Here is a 25,406-nt window from a genome sequence, read left to right on the forward strand (position 1 = left end):
CCAACAAATGTAAACATTGTATATAAAATATGTCAATATAATACATGTAGAATGTCAATATAAACATTGTGTTGACATTCTCAAAGCATTGTGTTGATATTTTCGAAACACTATATTGACATTTTCATCCAAATCTTTTTCGATTTAATTAAAAAAATAAAAATTACGCATGGCAAATTTTAGACCACAAGATTTCTAAAATCTTATGGTCTTAAATTAATTGCAGTTAGCAATTAAATGATGAGTTAACAATTGATCACTCCCTCTAGTATCTTTTAATAAGAAATATATCATTACAAATATTTGAAAGCTTTGTTTCAATTTTTATCCGTGGTTTGAACATATTTTGATTTATATTTTTAACTATTGTCTGAAAAATCATGAATTTTGATAAAATTAAAATATATAGAGTATTTCATAATTTTAGAAATTAACAAAAAATTATGTAAAATTTAGTCTAATTATAGTATTAATGTTTTCTAGCCAACTATTTTCTTTTTATAACATCTTTTAATTAATCGGCATTTATAACTTGATTTGATTATTCATATGCCAAATCAGATATAATTACCAGAAACATTCATCAAAGAATGCAAACAAATCCATAATTTCAAGAACAGAGCAATATATAACCAAACTTGGTGCATTTTCCAAAAATTCGATATTTCGATAACGTTGAATGAAAAGGAAAGAGCACTTAATGAAGCTGTGGGCGCTCACACGTGATCGCTACCACATGTTAGAATGGACAACATATAGCTACACTGGATGGGGCCTACTTGACCTTTAGCCCCCACATGAGAAAAAAGATATCCACAAAACAAAGCAAGAAAGAAGCAAAGAATATGCTTTACTTTGCTCTGCTCTGCTAACATAACATCCTTCCTTGAAATTATTTAATGCACGTAGAACAGTAAAGATAGGAAAGTTAAAATGCTTTAATAGTTTCATTGCTATGAATGCTTCTTGTTACATTAGTCCATCGTTATCTTTATGCCCTTTTCGTGTCATTCTTTGAAACTTTCAGGAGTTTTTCATGCCCATCTTTCTCTCTCCTTTTTTCTGACAATCATCTTTAGAGAGAGATATCCATGGAGTTTTTGCAACACCCGATTTTTACTGCCTTTTTAGCTCTTTTGCTATCTTATCTTGTTGCCAAGATTGTTTCTTTTGCTGTTTCTAGCTCAAGCCCTGATGTTGATTCTGTTGCTAGGGAAGGTGGGGGTGAAAAAGGTGTGATCTTGGAGAGGGGGTTGGAGGTTAGGAGAGGGAAAGTGGCGAAAAGAGTGAAATTTGTAGATGATGTTGTGATCAGAAGGGTTGATCGTTATGAGGGGTCTGAAAATCTTGATGCTGAGGAGGTCGTTTCTGAGGTTGAAAGGGTTGATCAATTTGGGGGTGATGTGGATTTTGGGGAAAGAGAAAGTAAGGAAGAATGTTATGATGAGAGAGAATTGGGTGATGTTGTAATTGAAGGGAGTGAGGAAATTGAAATGCTGTTTGAGAAAGAGGGCTGTGGTGCTGTGCATGTGGTGAAAAGTGTGGGTGATGATGATATGGTAGTTGATGAGAGAGAAGGGAATGAGGAGATTAATGAGAGAGAAGGGAATGAGGAGATTAATAAGAGAGAAGGGAATGAGGAGATTGAGGAGAGAGGAGGGAATGAGGAGATTGATGAGAGAGAAGGGAATGGAGGGAGTGAGGAGAAGAAGGTGAGGGATGAGAGTGATGATGATTGGGAGGGAGTGGAGAGGAGTGAGCTGGAGAGAGGCTTTGCAGAAGCTGTTAACTATGTGGAGTGTGGAGGGAAGGGGAGAGAGGAGGATCGGCTGGCGAGATTGGGGAGTGATGTTCAGATGCAGCTCTATGGGCTGCATAAGGTTGCCCTCGAGGGGCCTTGCCTCGAGTCTCAGCCCATGGCGCTTATGGTCTCTGCTCGTACGAAATGGTACTTGATCTTTATATGGATCTAATTTTACAAAATATAAGTTGTTTGTATGATTGTATCCGTGTTTTGAGCATTTCTTGTTTTCCATATGTATAACTATAGCAATATTTAGGATTAACTAGCTAGAAAATTGACATATTGTAGGGCATTGCTAGCTCGTGTTTCCCTTGTTTTCGAGAATGGTCATTAAGAGTTGTATAGTATCGGCTCGAATACATTGACACAGACACATACTAAGTTAGCATCTAAGTACTATGAATTACTCTTGAGTTCGCTAGAACATTGACAAAGATTGTAGGGCGCTGCTATCTCGTATTTTTCTTGTTGTGATTAATGATAATTGAGTGTTATATAGTACTAGCATCGTTTCATGGAATTGTGATTTCTGTAGATTAGTATTGGCTCGAATGCGTTGACATAGTAAGTTAGCATTTAAGTACTAAATAATTACTCCTGAATTTGCTAGAACATTGAAGAAGATTTTTAAGGTGTTGCTTTCTTGTGTTTCTCTTGTTGTCGTGAATGATCACTGAGCCGACCACTAGAAGAATTCTGAATTCTTCAGATTAGTATCACTATCACCCCGAGTGCATTGACATAGCAAATACCTAAGTCACTTCAGACCACATTTCATATGAAACAGAAACGAATAATATTGTTAATGAGTTAAACGAATAGTGCATCGAGAACCATAGGTCACTCGTGAAAGTAGCTGCCATGGTGTAGTTTGATTGCTAGTTATATAACAGGGTTGAAAAAAGCTGCTATGTGTGAGTGATCGGGGCCGCTAATTCCATTGTGCAAGGAATGCGTGGCAAGGACTAGGAAGCATGAGCCGGGAGCTGGCTATGGAGCAGTATATTAAAGTCTTATCGGAAAATATACCTGAATGGATGCACGAGCATACCACTGTAAGACAGTCCTATTTCCACGATGCATAAAGTACTATTTGAAACCAATTTACACGAACTTCTCCCCTATACACGTAACTCTTGTTTAGGATGACACCATTCAGAGAAAGACAGATCCAAACGATGAAATATCCATTGCTGAGCACATCAAGTTGGTGAAGTTTTACCTTTTCCTTTCTTGTAATCTATCTTTTTCACCTTTTATGTTCAAGCGCTTAACGCCTAGTGTTTTATTCCCGCAGGGTACCAGAAACGAGCACCACTCCTGATGGTGATTCGAGCTCTGCGGATAAGGTAACTAACAGCTTACCCTGTAACGACATTGCATCTGAATATCTTGAAAATTTTATGGCTAATATCTCGAGATAACTTGGCACGTCATATCATACTTTTCTGTTTTTCGTGAAGCTCTAAATGTTACGCTTTTCAATTTCAAGTCTCTGAGAGAGCAACAGAGCACAATAGAACTCAGTTACTACTTTTGAATCTCTCTTAGCCTTATTCTGAACAAATATTTTCCTTCTTAGATTCTCAAAATCCCTCGACACTTTGAATAAGTTTTCGTATTAATATACATAGACGAAACGTTTGATTCTCTTCACACAGAAACATTCTATTTTTGCTTTGAATTAGCAGGAAATGAGTAGTCCTTCAAAAATGTTCGTTAATCGTATGAACTCTTTGTGTATAGCATCATAAGCTTATGACCCGATTTATGTATTTTTGCTATGGCAGGTTGAAGCTGTATAGCAGGGTAAAGATATACTCGTGTATCACCTCTTTTACCAGTTACCTCTTCGGGTAAATCTTTCGTGTAATTTCTCAGTCCCTCTAACCTCTCGTGCTTAATATGTATATTGTGCTCAACATAGCTTACTCGTTCGAGTTGGATTTTGTTGTATTTCTTTCAAAATAATTTTCTGCTAATTGAATACATATATGTCTTCCTTAATTTCATCTTCCTATCTTTACTGATGTGTCTTGAAGCATAACGGTGATGCAATCTTTTATGTATAATGAGAATTAAGACTTTCTGTTTTCTTCTCTTTCTATATCTTGAATTGAATGATTTATATGGTAATAATAAACAGGGGTGAAGGACTCAAGATTTACTGTTGGAGCCAAGTTAAATGGGTTAATTGGTGTCCATTTCATTGAATGCTACTAATTGTTATTATGTGAGGGTTTGTGGTGTATGTATAAATGATCAAAACTATGCATATTTATACTTGTATTTGATGTTACTCTCCATGGATGATTGTATAGTATGTTAATGTTGTTATGCTATATTTTCTTCTTTGTTGGTACTAATGTTAAATCACAAAATATGACTGAATTTGCAATTTTGTGACAAATTAAATAGAGAGGGACTATTCCAAATGAACCTAAATATAAATAGTCTTTTGATTTCTTCTCATCATAGCAATCATAATGAGACACCATGCTTAAGCCATAAACACAAATCATAATGGATCATTATTAGAAATACAGAAGCATAGGGATATATAGATTTATTAAACAATGAAATCATCATATATTAACAACTACAACATGATGAACAGAAGCACAATTCTTGATTTTACAACAGCAGATTAATACTACAACTTACAACAGCAGATCCTGCTGGAAAAAAACCAACACTCTTGAGTGAGATTATAGAGAGAGTGACAAAAACACTCATTTATGACTCTATACACAGATTCATAGCATAAACTGTAAAATTCCCCTCTGAATTTGTAGGATGCCCTTTCACTGCTACTTCACTTTGTCAGTCTGTACCACAGAGAACTAACCTAAGCGCTTCTGCAAAAAAGAAGAAACAGCTATCTGAGACTGGGGTACACGGCAACCTTGGCTCCGTACGTGGCCGTGTTCTTCGCCCTCCCTTGTTGAGGGAGCTCACACGCTTCCCCGATGGAACCAAGCTTCAGCTCAGCAGGCGGAATGAAGCAGTCAGCAGAGAGTCCAGGGACGTTGAACGCTACTTCCTCAATCGTCCACACCTCTTCCATGCTCGTTTTGGAGTGGCTCATTGCCGTTTCCCCGAACCTAAAGAGGGTCGCCACAGACCGCCCAGAGTGGGCGACCATCACGCCCTCAACAGGCCGGTAGTCATCAAGAACCGAGTTTATGGTAGTCTCCCAGTACACTGCATCGCCCCCGTTGGTCTGTATCCGGGTCAAGTGGGAGTCCTCAAGTTGCACGAGGAGCCCCGTTTTCTGGCTGAAGTAGCCAAACAGGACATGCCTTATGATCTCCGCAGGCCCTTCTTCGCTCCTGGCTTTCAGTGTGAGCGGATCAGCGCAGAGCTTGAGAACGAAGCAATCCTCCCCATTGATCGTCTTCTCCCCCGTGCACCTCGCGTTCACAAACATGTTGGCCGTGGTTCTCGGATCAAGGCCCTGCAATTCACATTCAACCCAACACGAATCAATCAACAAGCAAAGAGATGCTGCATTGCACCCAAAGCCAAATCCAGCAATGTATCAACCTGTAGGGCACGGCGAAGAGGGCGGACAGGCCCTTTGGCCGAATGTGCACCGAGCCACGGAGTATGCCTCCAGACGAGCTCGCCATTGCAACCAGCGTGAACCTTGCTGCCACCAAGAGCGAGCTCAACATACCACATATCAGGATTCATTTGCCAGAGCACGAATCCCCCCGACTCAGCTGCTTTGGACGAATTCCGACTCTTGATCACCTTGCCCGCAGTCTCGAGATCGGATGCCAGCATCTTCACCTTCCCCATCGCGTAGGCATTCTGTATACAGTTTTGAACCTTATGGCCTCCAGATGCCGCCAGATATTGCTGCAGAATGTACTGGGCAGAGGAGAATTCCTACATCAAAACATTACACCGAAATTCTTAATTATTTTATCATAGAAAATAAAGAAATAAACAAGAAAGGACCACCATGTGCAACATGATCTATTTATTAGTATTATCTTTTGTTCTCATAATTTTTAAAGAATTTATGAGCACAGTGACTGTCTACCAACCAAAAAGATATGAGGTCAACAATCCCAATCCGAAAATAACTCTCTACTTTTACATTTTACACCTTCACGTCTCTATTCAGCAATGCTATTTTAATTTCTAAGAATCCAACCTACTACTTATCTATGTAAAAAAACAAATTCACCCATCTCATAAAATCAGAAGAAAGAGCACAAAAATGCAGATAGATAAATAGGCTATAAAAACAGAGCAAACAAAATCACAATCAAGTGTTTCAAAATGAACAAAACTGCTCAATTAGGAAAGAAACAAAACAGTTTTTTATATTTTTCCCCACGCAATGAAAAATGACAGTCAATTTTCTCACAAAAATTGACACACAGAAATGCAGAAAAAAAGGCCCTGGAAATGAAAAACGTTCAATTTTAAGAAAAAGACAACTAAGCTAAGAAATAGCAGAGGGAACTAACAATAGGTGTATCTTTAATACAGAGGTGCGGCAGGGGGTCGTTATTGCTAACATGCACCGGCGCAAGCGGCGCGCCGAGCACGCCGAGGAGCAGGTGCAGATCGGACCTCGAGCAGCCCGAGGCGGAGCTGGAAGGAGCTGGAGCTCTGCAGAGCCAATTCGCCCAGCCTTCAGCCCTGAGGTCACCCGAATCCGACTCATCCGGATCCGGACCCTCCCTCAGCGGCGACAGAGCTTCCGCGCCAGGCCTCACACTGCTCGATCTCGAAACACACATTTCCGGCCGCGCCACGCCGCTTCCCCTCCTCCGCGACGGCGACTGGCTCCGCCCCCTCCTCGACCGCGACTTCGACAGTCCCCGCGCCATTTCCTCCTTCACTGCCGAGAAAAACCCTTGCTTCCGCTCCATCACTGCGGAGGCGGAGAGCTAACTAGAAATTGATTCGAATTAGGTCGAATTGGTGAGAATGTCGGGGAACTGAAGTGGAAATCGGAGAGACGAAGCGTTAACTCAAAATTGATCGAAATTAGGGGCAAATTGATGATAATTACGATGAATTGAACTGGAAATCGGAGAGGCGAAGAGAATGTGGGGCGGGGAAATGGAGATGGAAACCGGAGCGGCGGCGAGCAGAAGCGCTGCAGCTGGTGTTGGCGGAGGAGAGAAGTGAGAGAGAGAAATGGGATGACGTTAAGTAGAAGCAAACTTTTTCATTTGTTTTACTGTATTTATAGAAAAGCCAAATTGTGAAAATCGAAAAACTAAGTTTTTATTTGTTCACAAATAGTACAATTTGACAAAAAATTTCATGAAATTATAATCGATACTATAATCGAAAAATTTATGCGAATATATTTGTATCTGAATGAATACATATAGTCTATTTATAAGGTCGAATAATTAAAAAACACCAAAAATATTAAACTTAAGCTATAGTACTCCTTTCGTCTCATTATAAGTGAGGTGTATTTTTTTAGACTGTCACATCATAAATGAGATATACTAAAAAACAATACTCTATGTTTCTCTTGTTTTAACTCTCCTGCATTTTCTCTCTACTTTTTTTTCACTCCTAAAAACTTAAACTTACGTTGAAATGAAACTTATCGGGGATGAGGGAGTACTACTTATGCAAGATTAAATATATTGAAATAATAGGTGTATGGTACCGATGGCTAGTTACTAATTTTGTGACCTGTATTACTATAGAAACTAAATCTATGGTATTGTATAGATCTTCTATTACTTTCTCTGTTTTTTTAATCACATTCAATGACTAGATTATTATTACATTAATTTGTGATTATCTATTTGTTTTGAAGTGCATTAGACATTTACAAAGATATGGTATCACAGTTCATACGCATGACAGCTAAACTGTAATTAATACATACTATTGTATACAGAAGTAAATATATGTTGGTATACTAATTGCATTTTATTAAGTTAATATTATGGTTCTTTATTTATTTATTTCATGATGGTGGTAACTCAAACTTTACTGCCAAGATTGAATCCATGTAATTATCTATAAGTGCTAATAGTGCATTATCATAATTATCACGTGAGGTGCAACGTGAATTTAACCATTAACAACTGTAGAAAATTAGAGAATGGTGTTTTGCTTATTCAGAAATTAATGTAAAAAACGTGAGAGTAAAAAAAAAGGATGAACTTAAGACTTATTGAGTCACTAACTGATTTTGGAATAAAATTTATTGATGTTTGGTTGATTGTTAGTTGTCACTTCACGTTAAAATTGAGTATAACTAATCCTCTCTTATATCAAAATAAATTATGTCCTCTCACCTTCTTTAACCATAATAATATTCATAGAATTAATAAATGTGAAAATAAGTTAGTTTTACTGGAGTATTTGTTAGAGAAATCAAGTAAAAATTCATGTAACTTGATTTGGAGGTGTCGTGCAGCAACAATTGATCATTTATACTGTCTTATATCAAAATAAATTATGTCCTCTCAAAGCATTCAAGAAGAATCAATAAATGATTTATTCATTTATATATTTCAGTATAAGAATCTTAATTTCTTTTCACGTATTAGTAGTGAAGATGATTTTTATTGCCGGATCATATAAAGAAAGAACATTTCCAATAATTATACACTATGTAAATAAAAAATTGATCAAGGTAATTTTATTTTCAAATATTTTATCATACTCAAAATATTTCATCTTCGAAAATATTCAAATGGCTGTCAAATAAGACCCCACTCAAACATAATATTTTTACTTTGTCACTGCTAATATGGACACAAAAGATTAAAGTAAAAAAAGGAAAAATTGATGAAGACAAAAAATAATGCAGCAAAAAGGTAATTAAATTAAATAAATAAATAAATTTCCTGCATTGCGCCAATAAATAATTTAAATGGGGCACCAAATTAATTTTACCAGAAATAACCAGAGTCACATTCGTCTATAATAATAGTTTTTCCTCTCTTTTTAACTACTATATATGTTTAAATCTATACCAGATTCTAAACTTTTTTATGAACCTACTTCTTTCTTCATTTTTGGCTTTCACTTGAATTGTTCCCATTCTTTAATTAGAAAATTGAGATTCGATTTCTCATTTTACAAAAGAAATGGCACAGTTAAGCCACATAAACAAGTGGTTATGTTCTTAATCTTAAACTTCTGTTAAACATAAATGTAACAAAAAAAAGTCATATGTGGCAAATTCAATGTGTACCGCCACGTGTGAAGTTCAATAGTTAAATGAGTTTGAAAATTCAATAGTGTCTCTTTACTATTTTCAACTCCATATTTAATCCAAAGTGAACTACATCAATGGTACTTGATCTCACTTTCGCACATAAATAGTATTCGATCTTTATTTTATATCGTTTTTACCTATAAATCACATTTTTAGTACCTGATGCAATTTTCACCCAAAATACCCTCTAAACAAACTCATTTTTCCATTTGTGTCATAAATGGTATTTTGGGCATTGACAAAACTAGAACCAAAAGTGATATTATAATATCTTCTCTCATTCTCCTCACTCTTTATACTATTATTATTAATCAATATTAATATTATTATTTTGGTGTTATAAATTAATAATTAATTTATTTTTTAATATCATTTAAATATACTTAATCATAATTATAGTTCTAATTATATTGAATTATTATAATAATATTATTGTTATAATAGTATAAACTCGTAGTACTTAATAAATAATAATAATGATTTTATATTAAATTAAAGGTTAATGAAAAATATACTAATACGATTTCTTCTTTCTTTTAAACTAGAAGCCTATCAATATATAAGATCACTTCAACAATTGGTGAGTCAACACAAATAGTAATTCTAGAAAGCAAGCAACTACTATATTATCTGAGATTTAAATATTTATATTGCTTCACAACTAGGATCAATTTCCAAGTTATGACCTAACAATTGGTAGCGTGACATCAAATTTGAATTAAAATAGACTTTACGTATATGATTAATCAATTGCTTATATCAAATAGATACTTAAAAAATTCATCTAGTACTCTACTTATAAAATATGGTCATCACTAGCACACCTCATTTCATAGACCACACAATATTTGTAATCATAAAGGAAACATAGTAAAATACTTGAATATCATTTCGCCCTTTGATTCGTACAAGCATCTACACTGATTTACCAATATAAGTATATTTTGTCCATTCTTTTTGTCATACATAACTGAAGTAAGAGTAATAAATTTAGACAAATTTTATCCCGTTTAGTAAAGGTTGGAAAAATAATATTAAAACATGATATTTTAATTTTTGAAATTGTCTAGTTCAGGTGTAAAACGATATTAAGTGTGGAGCTCAAAACAAAATCGTTTATTCAAACAAATATTTTTCTTTTATTTTTTTCTTTCTAATTTTATAAAATAATGTCGTTTAAGTATCACGAAAAGATATCGTTTGACACACGATGATCAAGTATCACCAAAAGTATCATGAAACACAAGATAAGAAAATTGAGAAAAACTAAAATTTTACATCCAACTTAATAATTCAAATGAGTATCATCATTAAGAGCAATAGCAAATGTCATATTCTATTGACATAGACTCTTCAACAATTCTTATGCATCAAGTGAATCTCATCAAAAGATTCTTTTTTTTTTTTCTATGAATCTTTCAGTTTACAATTGCCATAATTTCCCCTAAAAATCAACAAGATAATTGAAGAAAAATCGATTCATGATTTGCATATACAAGAAAAACAACTTATATACATATGAATTTGTATAACAAGATGCATTTAATTTAGAGGACATATGGCGATCGGAGGTGAGGTGATGGAGTAGGTAGGTAGCTAGGTCGCCGGCGAGATGGATTTGAGAAGAGAAGCAGATTTGAAAGTGAATGAATATTGAGGAGGAAGAAGATGAAAGTGATCGGTTCTTCTCCTTGGATGATCCGCCGCTGGCTGGTTTAGATACGCATATTTGCTCTTAGTCCACCTGCATAGCATATCAACATTCAGATTCATTTCTATGCACTAATTATAGATCAATTTGAGCTAATTACCAGTCTTTCGCTACCGCAGATTTACTCTTCTCCTCCTCCACCACCGCTAAGGACTCCTTGAATCTCAGGTAATCATCCTCCTGTATATGATTGAATTTTCAGAGAGATCTACAGCGACAGCGTGTGTGTGTGTGTGTGTGATAGAGAGAGAATTTCTTCAAATTGCAGGTAATCATCTGCCTCTAAACCTGACTGCACTTTTAGAATTTACACAGAGATCTACAGAGTGTCTGTGTGTGTGATAGAGAGAGAGAGATAATTTCTTCAAATTGCAGGTGATAATCCTCCTGTAACTGATTCAATTTTGAGAAATTACAGAGAGAGATCTATGAAGCGAGAGAGATAATTCAAATTGCAGTTAATCATCCGCCTGTAATTGTTTGAATTTTAAGAAATTTTAGAGAGAGAGAGTTACGGAGAGATTCTGAGCGCGGAGGCGAGCGGCGGCCTTGACGGCGGCGAAGAGATGATCTTCCTCCAACCTCCGTCGCTGATTCCAATAACGCGCGATCTGTTTATTAGTCACACTCTGAGCTACCATTTTTTTTCCTTTTTTTGTGAGAATAGATGATATCTAATTCAATATTGGCACCCTATTTATCAATCAAATTAATGCCATCAATTTCAAGTGTCTTTATTTTAAAATGACTTATCACAAAAAAATATTTTGAAATAACTAACACTTAATGTTGTCGCCTAGCCCAACACTAATTTGACTTAATTTGCTAATATTTCTTTTTTTTTACGTATGCATGAAATCAATAAATGTTGAATAAATGGAAAATTGTCTAAAAAATTATGAAGATTGTCAAATTATAAAATGTCTCCCAATTTTTTTTAAAAATATGAAGATTGAATTTATTTTTAATTTTTTTTGTGAACTATAGTATTTGATATGCCGATTAAAAAGTCACATGTGAACGTCATCACGAATGATTTAAACAAGATTGTCTATTCATAAAGAAAATAACATTGTTTGTTGAAAATCACAAACAAAGTCCGATAAATAACTGTAAAATATTGAGAATAAATCCAAACTCTATGAATTTCCTAATTAATTTTAAATCTAAAAGATGAACTATAATTTAACAAATTTTATGAATTTTTTGATAAATTATTTTTTAATACGATTCCTTCATACCGAACTTTTGGATGTTGATTATTGACCAGAGTCCAGAGCTAAAGATTCCAGCAGCCATTGGCCTACCAAAAACGTTATCATGTTAATTTTTTTTAATCATAATAGTATTGCATAAATTTGTAGCCAATGCTTTATTTAAAATTGTCGATAATCTTTTAGAAAAGTCAAGATATAAATTAAAAATACGATGGTGTAAATATTTGTGCTGTTATGTACGTCAGATGATAGTGATATTTAAACAATTATGTTCGGTTGTTGTTGCCATTCATCATCTACCATTGATTCATACTGCAAGTTGCATCAATGAAATAGGAGTATATGGTAAGGTAAAATATTAATATGGTATGGCGTTTGAAACTCAGTTTTATTTTTATATTATTGGATAAGAATGAAGAAAAATGCACTAATTTACATCCACTGAGGAATTATGATTACAACACAATCAATCTACAGTTAGCTCCTGGCATTTTCTCTATTCAAATAATCATCACTGATGTTCTGCTCTAAATTATTCCAATATCCATACTACATATACAGATGGTGCAAAACTTCTTCATTTGGGATCAACCAAATCTCGAATGAGTTAGAGCGGTACCTTCTTGTAGACGAAGGCTTCGTCTTTGAGGGGCGATGGTTCGCCTCAAAACATCAAGAGCCCGGAAGGATTAAGCAGGTGTGTTGGTAATGAGCCGGCTTAGCCAGTTAGACAGCTCACAGTCGCTATGCGAAATGAGATATACCACGAAAGCAACGTACGCTGCAGTGCCAGCAGAGACGAGGAAGCCAATCAACAGACCATTGACTTCGGACAGGAAAAAGTGGAGCAAAAGGTATCCATTGATCACCATCACTAGCACAGCCACCGTCCACGCAGCCCTCTACAGTGCAACAACAATGTATCAGATACTTAACTTCAGTATTAAGGAGAAGAAAGTGACATCCATTCATTTCACAACCACGAAACTTGCATTCCAAGATGCTGGAGGCGACCAGATAATATGGTCACCTTTCTCAAAATCAGAATGTCATGTTGTCTTAACTCCATCCAATAATGATTCTATGCCATCTAAAAATCTAATTATTAGTCATGAATTTGAAGGAAAATGAGGAGGAAGAGATGGAGTTTTGGCTTACCCCGAGTAAAGGACCAATCTTGAACGTTCCCATCAGCTGCTCCTTCGACACCAGAGTGAGAAGAGGGATGAGGGCAAAAGGTATCTGTATAGACTGTAACACATTGAGCCACTCATTCAGTATATCCAAAGATGATTCTGATTTGTTAAACACCAATGCTACTATTATAGTTGGAACAATAGCACAGCTTCGAGTAATCAAGGCTCTCAGCGACTTCTTTAGACGGAGATTTAGAAAGCCACCCATTATGAACTGTCCAGCATAAGTCCCAGTTATAGTACTACTCGTCCCGGCTGCCAATAATCCAATTCCCCATATGTAGAGGATTGGAAAAAGACCACCACCATACTTCTCCTCTAGATACTTTCCTGCATTTACTAGGCCTATATACTCTGCTTGTTTGCTTCCACTGAAACCCTTGGCAAAAACTGTTGTCACACATAGGTTGATCAAGAAGGAGACGAAAAGGGCAGCTGAGGACTCGATGGAGTAATAGGTGAGCGCCTCCTGGACCTGGCCTTTCCTGCTCGGGTCAATTTTTCTTGATTGTACGAGAGCAGAGTGCAGAAAGACATTGTGGGGCATTATCACACAACCCACAACTCCCACAGCCTGCCGGATTGTTCTTGAACTAAGCCGTGGAACCAAAAGACCTGTTAAGAGCATGATTATTTAGTTCGAAAGTCTTTACCCATTTCAGAGTTAAATGCTGAGATTATGATAGAGCATCTAACCTACTATAAGCTCCTTTCTGCTTGGCTTAGCATCAGCAAACATCCAAGCAAATGACAGGCCCATAGTTGTGATGAGAACTGCAAACACAGCTTCCAACTTCCTCACTCCATAGTTTTCAAGAAGTAAAAATATAAAGCTGTAAAGCAATTTCAGACCAAAACATATCAGCCATCAACTCATCACCAAAGCAGGCAAACAGATAAACATGTGTAGCACTAACATCCTTTAAAGCCAAAAAAATGTTGCTTGTTTCAAGAAAAGAAAATTTCCATATTCTTTTTTTTTTTGGTTTTGACCGCAGGTGTAACGAACATTGCGACTAATCCTGCTCAACCGGGTTTGCGGATTAAAGCCGAAAATCTCCCAGTGGGAGGTAGGGTTTCAGCCAACTGTGGTACAACCCGTTGGTAAAAATTTCCATATTCTTGTAGAATAAATGGACAAAATTGGATCTTTTTACTCTCATCAACCATTTTAATTGACATAAAGACATAAAGATAACAATTTCTACTTCAAAAGTAACCATTATGCAGAAATGAATTTGATTTCCACTCACATCTAAAGTTAGTGACATTGGAAACAAGAGAAAACTTATGGTGGATTCCACATAGACTAAATTAGCTAAACTGCCTATTCCCTAAAACAGCAAAATATGACATTTCGCCAAAGATACCCATAAATGTAAGCAGTTCAAATTAAAAGCTATAGTAAAAAAATTGCTCTGTTCATCATTCTCGAATCCAATTTCTGTTCATAATACACTCACCACTAATCCACAAAAACAAGAGTAGTACTTTTATACTAGCAATTTAAAACAGAACTAAGCACACAGTTTAAAAATTCGAGTAAATTACTGAAAAAAAGAGAAAAGAAATTACCAATCAACAGCAGTAATTAGAACACCAGTCCAGAGGGGGAGAAACCCTCGGCTCAAAATCTGAATAGCGATCGCGCTTCCGATCACCTCCTGAATATCAGCCCCAATCAGCGCCACCTCCGCCATGAACCACAGCATAATCCTCGCCCAATCCGGATACTCATCGCGGCAGAGCTCCGCCAAGTGCCGCCCCGTCGCCACCCCTAACCTCGCCGACAGCAGCTGAATCAGCAGCCCCATCGCCGTCGCCCACATCAGCAGCCACAGCAGTGAGTATCCCGCAATGGCGCCGGCCTGAAGATCCCCCTCCAGATTCCCCGGATCCAGAAACGCTATGCTCATGAGGAACCCCGGACCGGTGAACATCCACAGCTTCGTCCACGAGAACGGCGGCGGCCCCGAGTAATTGGGCGAATCCAATTCGAAATCCGCGATCAGGATCTTCTGTTGCGCCTCGTACGCCGCCTCCTCGTCGTCGATGTCGTCGGATTGAATCGAAACGGCGTCGGATTTCGCCGGTTGGGGCAGTAATCGGCGCGATTCATCCTCGTTTGACTGCAGCTGCTGCGGCGCTTGTAATTGGGGATTCGGAGGTGCATGATTGTCTGGTGAGGTGGTTGAGTTCATCGGATACTTCGAATTGCTGCTGGGCTTATTAAATTGTTTCAAATTCGTTTCGATTTTGGTTCGACGCCGTAGTGCCTACGGTGGCAGGCGGTGGCGCGTGAGGGAGATCAGATTCGGTTAAGCTAGTGTCGGAGATAACTGAATTTATAGATTTAGAAGAAGAAAGTGACGTGTTATGTTGATATGTTGACGTGGACGAATAACGATTTGACACGTACGATTTTAAAAAAATATTTACTTTAATGCAATAATATGTTTTTGGAAATATACAATGAGTATATATAGAAAAAAATTAACATAAAGTAATGTTTTAGCTTTCACGGTTTTATGTACTCCATATTTTCTCGATTATTTCATAGAGCATATCGTAAAATTGTTTTGAGACTTTTTAAACAAAATATTGATAAATTCTAATTGACATTTTATCTCGATAAATAAAAAAGAAAATAATATGTGATATCATGTAAGCGTGATCCTTAATTACATAGTATAATTTATAAAATCGCATTGCATATAATTTGATATAACGAATAAACCAAATTTTTGCATTAAACTGTGGAGTACATTTTACAAGCTTTGTTTGCAATATGTTCTCTCTGCCCTATGATTATCTTTCATTTACAAAAATAAAATAATAGTAGGAGAATATATTTAGTGTACTAAACTGTTGAATGGGGCCTCAATTATCTTGTTCAAGAGAAAATCATGATTTGTCAATGTCAATTAAAGAACAGTAATAGATACTATCAATTGAGAAAAAAAAATTGCACATTTAATACAAAAAGTAGACTGGACCTTGGTTAAAAAATATAGTGGCCTATACTTTTCGAACAAAAGGAATAATTGAGTTGAACTCGACCACGACAATGGCTCGATTATGAAGGTATTAAGACATAAAGAAGGACTAAGACCAGAAGCACCAGTGGTCTAGTGATAGAATAGTACCCTGCCACGGTACAGACCCGGGTTCGATTCCCGGCTGGTGCAGAAGTACTATGATGATTATTTCAAGGGATTTATTATTGGGTTAGTCCTAATTTCTGATAATTATGCAGAAATGTAAAATCTGTCTGAGTACTTTTTTTCACCCTATTTCAATAATTTTGTTGAACTAATTCAGTCAATCCGTTTCTACATAATTTTGAAATTCACCATATGTTTTAGTTTTTTTATCCACCCAATTTGTATATTTGTATTGAGGCAATTTTACTTACTACTTTATCTATTTCTTGTATATTCTACTACTCTATTTATTTTTAATCCTTTTATCCCTCGAAGAGTCAAAGTAGAGAATAACTTAAAAATATTCATAGCACAAATAAGTTGTCAAAAGACTCAAAACCATATGCTTAGTTTTTTTGTCCACCCAATTTGTATAGTTAGTAGTAGTATTTTTTATTGAGGCAATTTTACTGAGATCATTTGTACATTAAATTTGAAAGTTATAATCTAGTTTTATCTATTTTTAATTTTTCTATCACGATAAGGTAAAATATTCAATAGATATAACACTCTACTTTAATTCTTTGTCGGCCATATTTGAATATATTTATTGAGCTAATTTTACTCATTTTATTTGTACAATGACTCTGAAATTCGTACTCTACTTTCATCTATTTTTTATATCGACGATTTTTTAATTTACTCAGGTAACTTTACTCTGCCTTTCATTTGTAGGAGTACAATAAATCTGATATTCATAATCTAATTTCATAGATTTTTAATTTTTATCATCGACAATTTAAAATACTCAATTTAATAGTGGTACTGGTAACATAAACAAGTTTCCAAAACAATTCGAAATTATTTAGGTCCCATATTTGGAGTTACGCTCTTGAGAATAATATCAATCCGTCCCACAAAAAGCAAATTATTTAAATTATTGCCCAATTTTTGGTAAGTACTCATTAAAAAATTTCTTAAAATACGATTAACCGGGAAACAGTTCTCCCCTCCCAAATTCAAAACATTGAATTTTTTGCCGCTCCCCCCAAAATCCAAAGCCCTAATTGCCAAATTTCAATTTCGATTTCGATTTCAATTTTCAGTCAGATTTCTTCACCCCGCTGGCTCCAACCAAATTCAAACCTCCGCATCTATGGCGGCATTTCGATTTACAGCTTATATACTCAAACCCATTTGCTCTCTCACCACCACCACCAACAACAACAGCACTTGACCTTCCATTGATCTCTTGCACTCTCTTCCTCTAGTTTTCTCGGGCTCTCCATTTCCCTCATCCTGCAATGGCGGACCAAGGGAACACCGGGAGGGTCACCCGCCTGGCGGCGAGGAAGAGAGCGGCCGAGGAGACAATGGTAGCCGATAAGAGCAAGCGGACTAGGGTTGTGTTGGGGGATATCCAGAATGTGTTGCCCTCTCGAGATCAGAAGATCGGTGCTGTCAATGATAAGCTGAAAAGCAAACCCCGTAGGAATGTGAGGGTAGCGGAAACTAAGGAACTGAAGATCTCTGAGGTGGAGGTGAAGATCGATCCCTCCATTGATTTGATTGGAGAATCTGATGATCCTCAGATGTGTGGAGCTTACGTTTCTGATATATATGAGTATCTTCACAGTATGGAGGTGAGCACGAGTTAATCCAGTGTGAAATTTGTTCAATTTGGTTCTGGTTTTTGAGGGTATTTTGATTGGTAATCCATAATTAGCTTTAGTTCTTTATTTAGTCGTGGATGAAATTAGGGATTTAGCCTGTGGCGTTTATTTTTACCTAAATTGTTGGGGCTTTATGCGCTGTTGATCTGAGAAATGAGTTGGCACTTACTTTGATGGATTTGGTGTAATTCCATAGAAATGTTTAAATCAATTTCATTTTTTGTGACATAAAGTTGATATGATGTTTCATTCAGATGGAGGCTAAGAGAAGGCCAATGTCGGATTACTTGGAGAAAATTCAGAAAGATGTAACTGCAAACATGAGAGGGGTTTTGATAGATTGGTTGGTTGAGGTGGCGGAGGAGTACACGCTTCTTCCGGATACCTTGTATCTAGCCGTTTCCTACATCGACAGATTCTTGTCGTGCAATGCTCTTAACAGGCAAAGGCTTCAGCTACTTGGTGTCTCTTCAATGCTCGTTGCCTCGTAAGTAGCATAATGTTGGTCAGAAAAACTTGATGTATAGTTTTTTGAGTTGCAAATCTTGAGGTGTTATTGCTTTGCCTCAGGAAATACGAGGAGATTAGTCCGCCACATGTGGATGACTTTTGTTATATTACGGATAATACTTACTCTAAGAAAGATGTAGTGGAAATGGAGGCTGATGTGCTCAAGTTACTCCGATTTGAAATGGGCAATCCCACTGCAAAGACATTTCTCAGAAAATTCACCCGAATCTGTCAAGAAGATGATGAGGCAAGCTTATGATCTTCTTGTTTCCAATATAGATTCTTCACTAAAGATAAGTGATTCTAATATATTCTTAATCTTCCGCAGGCGTTGAACTTGCAACTTGAGTTCTTGGCTTACTATCTAGCAGAGCTGAGTTTGCTGGATTATGAATGTGTAAAATTCTTGCCTTCAATGGTGGCTGCATCAGTCATGTTCCTAGCAAGGTTTACACTTCAGCCCGAACAAAATCCATGGGTACGAACATCGTTTGTTTGGATCTCTTCAACTGATCTGATTTTGATCTGACCTTTCTGTAAGCTAACTTTGTGATTCCTTTTCTCCAGACTGCGAACCTAGAATCTAGTTCAGGATACAAAGCTGCAGATCTTAAGGAATGTGTTGGCATCCTTCACGATCTGCAATCAAGCAAACGGGGTGGCTCTTTGGTTGCTATAAGGGAGAAATACAATCATCACAAGGTTTGTACATTTCACCACTATGTTCTTGGATGGATTGGGTGCTACTTACTATCCTCATTGTAGACTAACTCTGTAAGTTGGTTTGCTCTCAACAGTTTAAATGTGTGTCTGCATTGTCCTCGCCTGCAGAAATCCCAAAGGCATTTTTCCAACAGTAGAGAAGCCTCAAACATCGAGGGAGGTGTACATAAGACCTTTCAAGGGCTTCATTCTGCAGCATTAGGTCGAGCGGCGTCTTCACACTAGGTTTTCAATTAGTGATTGGTTTTGTATTTAGTCAAATTAGTGACAATGCTAACAAGGTAATCTTCGACATGTTTTCCTCAGTAGAAATATGGAGCCTTTTGTGCTCTTCTTAGTGTTTTTGATTTAATTCGTCCAACATATCTGTATTGAAATTTTTTGTATTATTATTTTCTATAAAGAATAGATTCATTTAGACTGGAATGTTTAAGTTAAAAGATCATAGCTCAAAATAAAATGTGGTGGATTATACTGAAATGATTGATGTTTAGCGGCAGAGATGGTGAAGGCTTGGGTGGGCTTAAGCCCCCACAACAATTTAATGTAATAATTAAATTGGATTTAGTTTATCACATGATACTCTCTATAGATTATTATGATTACAAAATCAAATTATTTTGTATTTAGAACTTGAATATTGAAATTCTGCCATGGGGCCTGAAATACTTTGTCGGTGGTACGCATGAGCCCTGCTTTATTCTTGCTCATAGATAACACGTTGGCAGTGAGGGATGAGTACTTCCAATAAAGGCACTACAACACTGGTTGCCTAGGCCTCTCGACACTGCAAAAATGCAACAACTTGCAAATGGAGGTGCATACCAGTTTGACAAATACTTGAAGCGTTTATACAAAGTCGTCAATCGAGACTCATCAAGGACAAATACTCAAGGTTTTCTCAGATATATCATCAAGAAGTGATTCAACTCCGAGAAGCTGATCATCTATGGAAGCTTCGAGACGATGATTGAAGTGAAGAGGTGATATTTGAAGTGAAGAACTGAGCTCGACTCTTAGCTTGTATTAGTTAGTTAGTTATCCTAGCTGCCATTAGTGAGTTAGTTAGTTATCTTAGCTGGAGTTAGTTATCTTAGCTGGAGTTAGTTAGTTAGTTTGATCTCCTATGTCACCGGGTATATAAGGTGATTTCCATACTTGTATCTGTAACTTTTGATTGAATCAATAAACAAATTCAAGTTCTCTCTCTTCTTTTAGCATGATTATGCTGAGATTACAAACTTATCATGGTACCAGAGCAAACTAAGATCTTCCACTATTCTCTCTGATTTCTTCTCTTTGCCGATCTGTTCATCATGAATGGACGTAATTTTGCTCCGATTCTTCCTGCCGAGGACACTTCTAGTCCTTATTTTCTTCATCCTAGCGATAATCCTGGGGTAGTTCTCGTTCCACAGCTGTTGATTTGTTCCAATTACTCAACATGGAGCCGTTCCTTCATCACAACTCTACTTGCTAAGAACAAATTAGTTTTTGTTGATGGATCTGTTCTTCGTCCAAATGGCGATGATCTTCTATATCAAGCATGGATCAGGTGCAATAGCATGGTTGTTGCATGGTTGCGCAACTCAGTTTCTTCTCAGATTTGTTCGAGCATTATGTTTTTGGATAATGCATATGAGATCTGGTCAGATCTGAAGGATCGGTTCTCACTTGGTGATTCTGCTCGTTTGTATCAATTTGAGGCAACAATTGATGACTCTCAACCAAGGAAACTTTGATGTTAGCAGTTATTTCACCAGTTTGAGATCGGTTTGGGATGAGTTCAAAAATTCTCAGCCTCTCTCTTGGTGCACCTGCAATAGTGCAGCTCGATGGCATCAGCATCAGGAGGATGATTGCACAGTTCAATTTCTAATCGGTTTAAACTTTTCATTCTCGCATATCAGATCCAATATTCTGGCTATTACTCCTTTGCCTTCACTCTCTAAGGTGTTTTCCTTAGTTGTTCAGGAAGAGAGGCAACGACGCATTGATGGAAAACTAATATCCTCTACCTACTCTCCAGCTCCTGCTCCAGTTACAAGTGAACAACCATTTGCTAATGCTTCTTCTTCAAACTTTGGCAGAGGCTTCAACAAGTTTCTATGCAGTCATTGTGGTTAAACTAACCATAATGTGGATAAATGCTTTTTTTCTACATGGCTTTCCCCCAGGATATGGCCGAGACAAGCCTAAACCTACTGGATTTACTCAGTCCAGCTCATACAAGCATAAATCTGTTAATTGTGTTGAAGATAATTCTGATTCTTCTCATTGGAAAAGATCTCAGCTTGTTGCTGCAAATCTACCTAGTATGGATTAGTATCAGCAGCTTGTGAACCTCTTACAAGGTCAATTCCACACTCAAAGCTCTCTCACTACTCCAGAACCAACTCAACCTCCACAGTCACCCACTCAGTCTCAGCCTACACAATCATATAATCCTTTTTCTGGTACGGTCTGCTTCTCCCCATTTGTTAACACTTTATCTTCATCATGCTCTAGTTCATCTACTTGGATTTTAGACACAGGTACTACACACCATGTTTGCTATGATCCATCACTACTATCATCTGCCTCTCCTGTATCCAATGCTTCTGTGAACCTTCCTAATGGTCAAACAACACCTATAACTCATATAGGTACGGTTAATCTTACTCCCAAAATCACCCTCACCTCAGTCTTAAATGTTCTTTCTTTCTTTCTCTTGCAACTTGCTTTCTGTCAGTGCTTTAACCAAGAATGCCTCATGCACTGTCACTTTCTCTCACAACCAATTCCATATTTAGGAAGCTTTACGGGGGACCATGATTGGGAGGGGTGAACGTGTTGGAAATCTTTACATATTTGATTTTCCACAGTCTCCACACATTGATCCAAGTATGATGAAATCCCACTCTTCTACTGTTGTTCCCCAGTCTACTGCCTATGTGAATGCAGGGCCGTCCCGACAAAATCAGAGGCCCTGTGAAACAATCTAAAATGAGGCCTACCACTATAGAAAAAAAGACAATGCATTTTAAAGCTATATGATAATTAAAGAAAAAAAGACAATGCATTTTAAAGAAATATACTATAGAAAAAAAAACAAATTGATGCGTTTGCGCTGCTCCCAATCGCAATGGCCGACGATGGCAGGCGCTGCAGAAGCGATCAACGATGGCTCTGGTGAGCTGGTCCCTGTTGCGGCGTTTGTCGATGAGGAACACCGAACACGAACAGGCGGCTCCCAGGTCTACGATCGGGAAAAGAAACCGATCAGAATTGGAGTCACGGTGCTAGAAAAAGGCCTGGGCGTTGCTATACAAGAGAAATAGTTTTGTTGGGCTGAAAAAATAGGAATACATGTATATGGGCTGAAATATTTCAGAGGCCCCTGAAAATTGGGGGCCCTGTGCGGTCGCACAGGCCTCACGGGCCAAGGGACGGGCCTGTGTGAATGCAGTTGTAAGTTTGGATGTATGGCACCAACGTTTAGGCCACCCTTCTTTCAATAAACTGAAGCTTTTATCTGATATATTGTCTCATTCTAATACTCAATTATCTTCTTGCCATATCTGTCCTATAGCAAAACAAAGAAAATTACCTTTCTCTGACTCTTCCCACAGATCCTCTGCTATCTTTGATTTGATCCATTGTGATATATGGGGGCAATTCTACGCTCCTACCCACAATGGATTCAAATACTTTCTTACAATAGTTGATGATTTTTCCCGTTTTGTTTGGACTTTTTTGCTCACCCAAAAGTCAGAAGTCCCTACTGTGATGTCTCAGTTCTTCTCCACCATTCTTACTCAGTTCTCAAAGAGAATAAAAATGATGAGAAATGATAATGCCCCCGAGTTCAACCTTACTTCTCTACTCTCTACATATGGAACTATCTCCCAACATTCATGTGTAGAAACACCCCAACAAAATGCCAGAGTGGAAAGGAAACACCAACATCTATTGAATGTTGCAAGAAGCCTCCTTTTTCAATCTCATCTTCCTATAGAATTCGAGGGAGAGTGCATCCTTACAGCCTCTTTTCTCATCAACAGACTTCCCTCATATGCGTTACCCAACAAACTGACACCTTTTCAGCTATTGTTCAACAAACTCCCAACATACTCAAGTCTAAAAGTGTTTGGGTGTCTTTGCTTTGCTTCAACATTAGATAAAAGCAGAAATAAATTCTCACCAAGAGCCATAAAGTGCATATTCATTGGGCATTGGGTATCTCTCTGGATACAAGGGGTATAAAGTCATGGATTTGGAGAACAATAACATTTTCATTAGTAGAAATGTTATCTTCTATGAAACTGAGTTTCCACTTTCACATCAGAAACCATCATCCTTTCCAGATTTTCCCTTTCCTGTTTCAGAAAACACTCAGCCTCACACAAATACAAATCCTTCCCTTCCTCTTCTGCCACAACAAAATACTTTCCAAGTTTTGCTGCAGCAAAATACTTCCCAGCCTAATAATCCTCACCATTCTGTTTCTGGGAGGATTATCAAAACACCAGCACACCTCACTGATTATATATGTAACTCAGTGGTCTCTGATTCCAAATATCCCATTTCATCTTATTTTTCTCTTGCCAAGCTGTCTCAGCCTTACCTCAAGTTCATCATCCTTCTTTCCACCCTCACTGAGCCTAATTCCTACAAACAAGCAGCAAAACATCCTGAGTGGGTATTGGCTATGCAAGAGGAGTTACAGGCTTTGATAAGGACAAATACTTGGTTGATTACAATATTGCCTCCAGGCAAGATTCCTATATCTTGCAAATGGGTATACAAGATCAAGTTCAAGGCTGATGCTACAGTAGAGAGATATAAAGCTCGTTTGATTGCTAAAAGGCTTCACACAACAAGCTAGAGTGGATTTTCATGACACATTCTCTCCTGTTGCTAAGCTTACTACTGTAAAAATGGTTCTTGCTCTAGCTGCTATACATGGATGGAAGCTTGCTCATCTTGATATTAATAATGCTTTCTTATATGGTGAACTTGACGAAGAAATATACATGACTCCACCACCTGGTTTGATTGTTCCAGAAACTCCACAAGAATCTGGAATGCTTGTTTGCAAGCTGAAAAAGTCTCTTTATGGCCTTAAGCAAGCTTCTAGGCAATGGTATTTGAAGTTTTCACAAGTTCTACAGACATTCCTTTGATGGTTCATTCTTTGGAGTTGTCATTTATATAGATGATATACTTGTTGCCTCCAGTGATGATACTCAGATAACAAGCTTCAAAGAGTTTCTCACTAACCACTTCAAATACAAGGATCTAGGCACACCTAAATACTTTCTGGGAATTGAAATTGCTAGAAATCACAGTGGAATTTTCATTTCACAACACAAGTATGCATTGGATCTGGTTTCTGATGCAGGTCTTCTTGGCTGCAAACCCTCTGCTATCCCTATGGATTCATCTAAAAAACTGCAACAAGATGAGGGAGGGCCTCTTTCTGATCCTACTGCCTATAGAAGACTCATTGGCCGTCTAGTGTATCTCTGCATAACTAGACCTGATATCACCTTTGCAGTGAACAAACTCAACCAATTCTTGTCTAAACCTTGTTCAGGGCATATGCTAGCTGCTGAAAAAGTTCTTAAATATTTGAAATGCACACTAGGCCATGGAATTTTTTACTCAGCTAATGCAGATCTATCCTTGAGCATTTTCTCTGATGCAGACTGGGCTGCATGTCCAGACACAAGAAGAAGCATATCTTGTTTCTGCTTATTCTTGGGAAGCTCTCTGATTTCTTGGCGTTCAAAGAAGCAGCACACGATTTCCAGATCCTCAGCTGAAGCAGAATATAGAGCAATGGCTTTGGCATGCTGTGAAGTAGTTTGGATTGTAGCTTTATTAAAGGATTTTGGTGTTCCTGTGAAGCAACCTATTCCCCTTTATGGTGATAATCAGGCAGCAGTTTACATTAACTCCAATCCGGTGTTTTATGAGCGTACTAAACACATTGAAATCGACTGCCACACTGTTCGAGAAAAGCTACTTGAAGGGGTTATCAAGCCTATACATGTCCATAATCATCTTCAGCTTGCTGGTATATTCACCAAGCCTTTGGCATCACTCCCTTTCATAATATGTTGGTCAAGAAGGATTTTACAACGGTGTATAGTCCATCTTGAGGGGGGCTCTCAGATTAATCATCAAGAAGTGATTCAACTCCGAGAAGCTGATCATCTATGA

At 37.4% G+C, this 25,406-nt stretch overlaps 6 protein-coding genes and 1 non-coding gene across 15 annotated transcripts; 4 read left to right on the forward strand and 3 right to left on the reverse strand.

Annotated features, from left to right (window-relative positions):
• Window positions 1-822: 822 nt before the first annotated feature.
• LOC121758943 (acyl-CoA-binding domain-containing protein 3-like) lies at window positions 823-4,736 on the forward strand. Of its 9 annotated transcripts, none has more exons than XM_042154386.1 (6): window positions 823-1,948; window positions 2,754-2,859; window positions 2,949-3,010; window positions 3,102-3,153; window positions 3,595-3,660; window positions 4,600-4,736. In XM_042154386.1, the coding sequence occupies exons 1-5, from the start codon at window positions 1,092-1,094 to the stop codon at window positions 3,607-3,609; spliced, it is 1,092 nt and encodes a 363-aa protein (XP_042010320.1). In that variant the 5' UTR covers window positions 823-1,091; the 3' UTR covers window positions 3,610-3,660; window positions 4,600-4,736. The 9 variants fall into 9 exon arrangements, with proteins under 9 accessions (XP_042010320.1, XP_042010319.1, XP_042010324.1 ...); XM_042154385.1 differs by having other exon boundaries at window positions 3,595-3,673; window positions 4,600-4,714; XM_042154390.1 differs by having other exon boundaries at window positions 2,949-3,014; window positions 4,600-4,667.
• Window positions 4,370-7,001, reverse strand: LOC121758942. Its single transcript, XM_042154382.1, has 3 exons — window positions 6,289-7,001; window positions 5,351-5,698; window positions 4,370-5,261 (listed from the first exon to the last, which is right to left on the reverse strand). Exons 1-3 carry the CDS (start codon window positions 6,694-6,696, stop codon window positions 4,683-4,685), a joined length of 1,335 nt encoding a protein of 444 aa, XP_042010316.1. The 5' UTR covers window positions 6,697-7,001; the 3' UTR covers window positions 4,370-4,682.
• A 3,485-nt stretch (window positions 7,002-10,486) lies between these two features.
• LOC121758945 lies at window positions 10,487-11,420 on the reverse strand. The gene is made up of 3 exons (XM_042154393.1): window positions 11,253-11,420; window positions 10,838-10,917; window positions 10,487-10,770 (listed from the first exon to the last, which is right to left on the reverse strand). Exons 1-3 carry the CDS (start codon window positions 11,376-11,378, stop codon window positions 10,623-10,625), a joined length of 354 nt encoding a protein of 117 aa, XP_042010327.1. The 5' UTR covers window positions 11,379-11,420; the 3' UTR covers window positions 10,487-10,622.
• A 903-nt stretch (window positions 11,421-12,323) lies between these two features.
• On the reverse strand, window positions 12,324-15,564 carry LOC121758941 (metal transporter Nramp2-like). Its single transcript, XM_042154381.1, has 4 exons — window positions 14,726-15,564; window positions 13,847-13,983; window positions 13,113-13,765; window positions 12,324-12,856 (listed from the first exon to the last, which is right to left on the reverse strand). The coding sequence occupies exons 1-4, from the start codon at window positions 15,349-15,351 to the stop codon at window positions 12,644-12,646; spliced, it is 1,629 nt and encodes a 542-aa protein (XP_042010315.1). The 5' UTR covers window positions 15,352-15,564; the 3' UTR covers window positions 12,324-12,643.
• Window positions 15,565-16,267: 703 nt separating this feature from the next.
• TRNAG-GCC lies at window positions 16,268-16,338 on the forward strand. Its single transcript has one exon. It is a non-coding gene; the product is annotated as a tRNA-Gly (tRNA).
• Window positions 16,339-17,341: 1,003 nt separating this feature from the next.
• Window positions 17,342-19,617, forward strand: LOC121757261 (G2/mitotic-specific cyclin C13-1-like). Its single transcript, XM_042152789.1, has 6 exons — window positions 17,342-17,936; window positions 18,221-18,453; window positions 18,537-18,723; window positions 18,805-18,954; window positions 19,044-19,178; window positions 19,274-19,617. Exons 1-6 carry the CDS (start codon window positions 17,598-17,600, stop codon window positions 19,334-19,336), a joined length of 1,107 nt encoding a protein of 368 aa, XP_042008723.1. The 5' UTR covers window positions 17,342-17,597; the 3' UTR covers window positions 19,337-19,617.
• Window positions 19,618-24,118: 4,501 nt separating this feature from the next.
• On the forward strand, window positions 24,119-25,406 carry LOC121757923 (uncharacterized mitochondrial protein AtMg00810-like). The gene is made up of 2 exons (XM_042153375.1): window positions 24,119-24,324; window positions 24,419-25,406. The coding sequence occupies exons 1-2, from the start codon at window positions 24,119-24,121 to the stop codon at window positions 25,404-25,406; spliced, it is 1,194 nt and encodes a 397-aa protein (XP_042009309.1).

This window comes from Salvia splendens, chromosome 12 (genome assembly GCF_004379255.2).
Source record: "Salvia splendens isolate huo1 chromosome 12, SspV2, whole genome shotgun sequence".
In the NCBI taxonomy this organism is placed as follows: Eukaryota; Viridiplantae; Streptophyta; class Magnoliopsida; order Lamiales; family Lamiaceae; genus Salvia; species Salvia splendens.

Excerpts from the sequence above, each read along its gene's own strand:
- LOC121758943 (XM_042154386.1), top strand. The coding sequence starts at position 1,092 with ATGGAGTTTTTGCAACACCCGATTTTTACTGCCTTTTTAGCTCTTTTG. Across the intron at positions 1,949-2,753 it reads GTCTCTGCTCGTACGAAATG|GAATGCGTGGCAAGGACTAG; the intron begins GTACTTGATCTT and ends CCATTGTGCAAG. Across the intron at positions 2,860-2,948 it reads GGATGCACGAGCATACCACT|GATGACACCATTCAGAGAAA; the intron begins GTAAGACAGTCC and ends ACTCTTGTTTAG.
- LOC121758942 (XM_042154382.1), bottom strand. The coding sequence starts at position 6,696 with ATGGAGCGGAAGCAAGGGTTTTTCTCGGCAGTGAAGGAGGAAATGGCG. Across the intron at positions 5,699-6,288 it reads GTATTAAAGATACACCTATT|GAATTCTCCTCTGCCCAGTA; the intron begins GTTAGTTCCCTC and ends GTTTTGATGTAG. Across the intron at positions 5,262-5,350 it reads CTCTTCGCCGTGCCCTACAG|GGCCTTGATCCGAGAACCAC; the intron begins GTTGATACATTG and ends TGTGAATTGCAG.
- LOC121758945 (XM_042154393.1), bottom strand. The coding sequence starts at position 11,378 with ATGGTAGCTCAGAGTGTGACTAATAAACAGATCGCGCGTTATTGGAAT. Across the intron at positions 10,918-11,252 it reads TCCGCGCTCAGAATCTCTCC|GAGGATGATTACCTGAGATT; the intron begins GTAACTCTCTCT and ends AATCATATACAG. Across the intron at positions 10,771-10,837 it reads TCTGCGGTAGCGAAAGACTG|GTGGACTAAGAGCAAATATG; the intron begins GTAATTAGCTCA and ends TATGCTATGCAG.
- LOC121758941 (XM_042154381.1), bottom strand. The coding sequence starts at position 15,351 with ATGAACTCAACCACCTCACCAGACAATCATGCACCTCCGAATCCCCAA. Across the intron at positions 13,984-14,725 it reads CTAATTACTGCTGTTGATTG|CTTTATATTTTTACTTCTTG; the intron begins GTAATTTCTTTT and ends ATTGCTTTACAG. Across the intron at positions 13,766-13,846 it reads CAGAAAGGAGCTTATAGTAG|GTCTTTTGGTTCCACGGCTT; the intron begins GTTAGATGCTCT and ends TGCTCTTAACAG.
- LOC121757261 (XM_042152789.1), top strand. The coding sequence starts at position 17,598 with ATGGCGGACCAAGGGAACACCGGGAGGGTCACCCGCCTGGCGGCGAGG. Across the intron at positions 18,454-18,536 it reads TCTTCAATGCTCGTTGCCTC|GAAATACGAGGAGATTAGTC; the intron begins GTAAGTAGCATA and ends GCTTTGCCTCAG. Across the intron at positions 19,179-19,273 it reads AGAAATACAATCATCACAAG|TTTAAATGTGTGTCTGCATT; the intron begins GTTTGTACATTT and ends TGCTCTCAACAG.
- LOC121757923 (XM_042153375.1), top strand. The coding sequence starts at position 24,119 with ATGGTTCTTGCTCTAGCTGCTATACATGGATGGAAGCTTGCTCATCTT. Across the intron at positions 24,325-24,418 it reads AAGCAAGCTTCTAGGCAATG|TGATGATACTCAGATAACAA; the intron begins GTATTTGAAGTT and ends TGTTGCCTCCAG.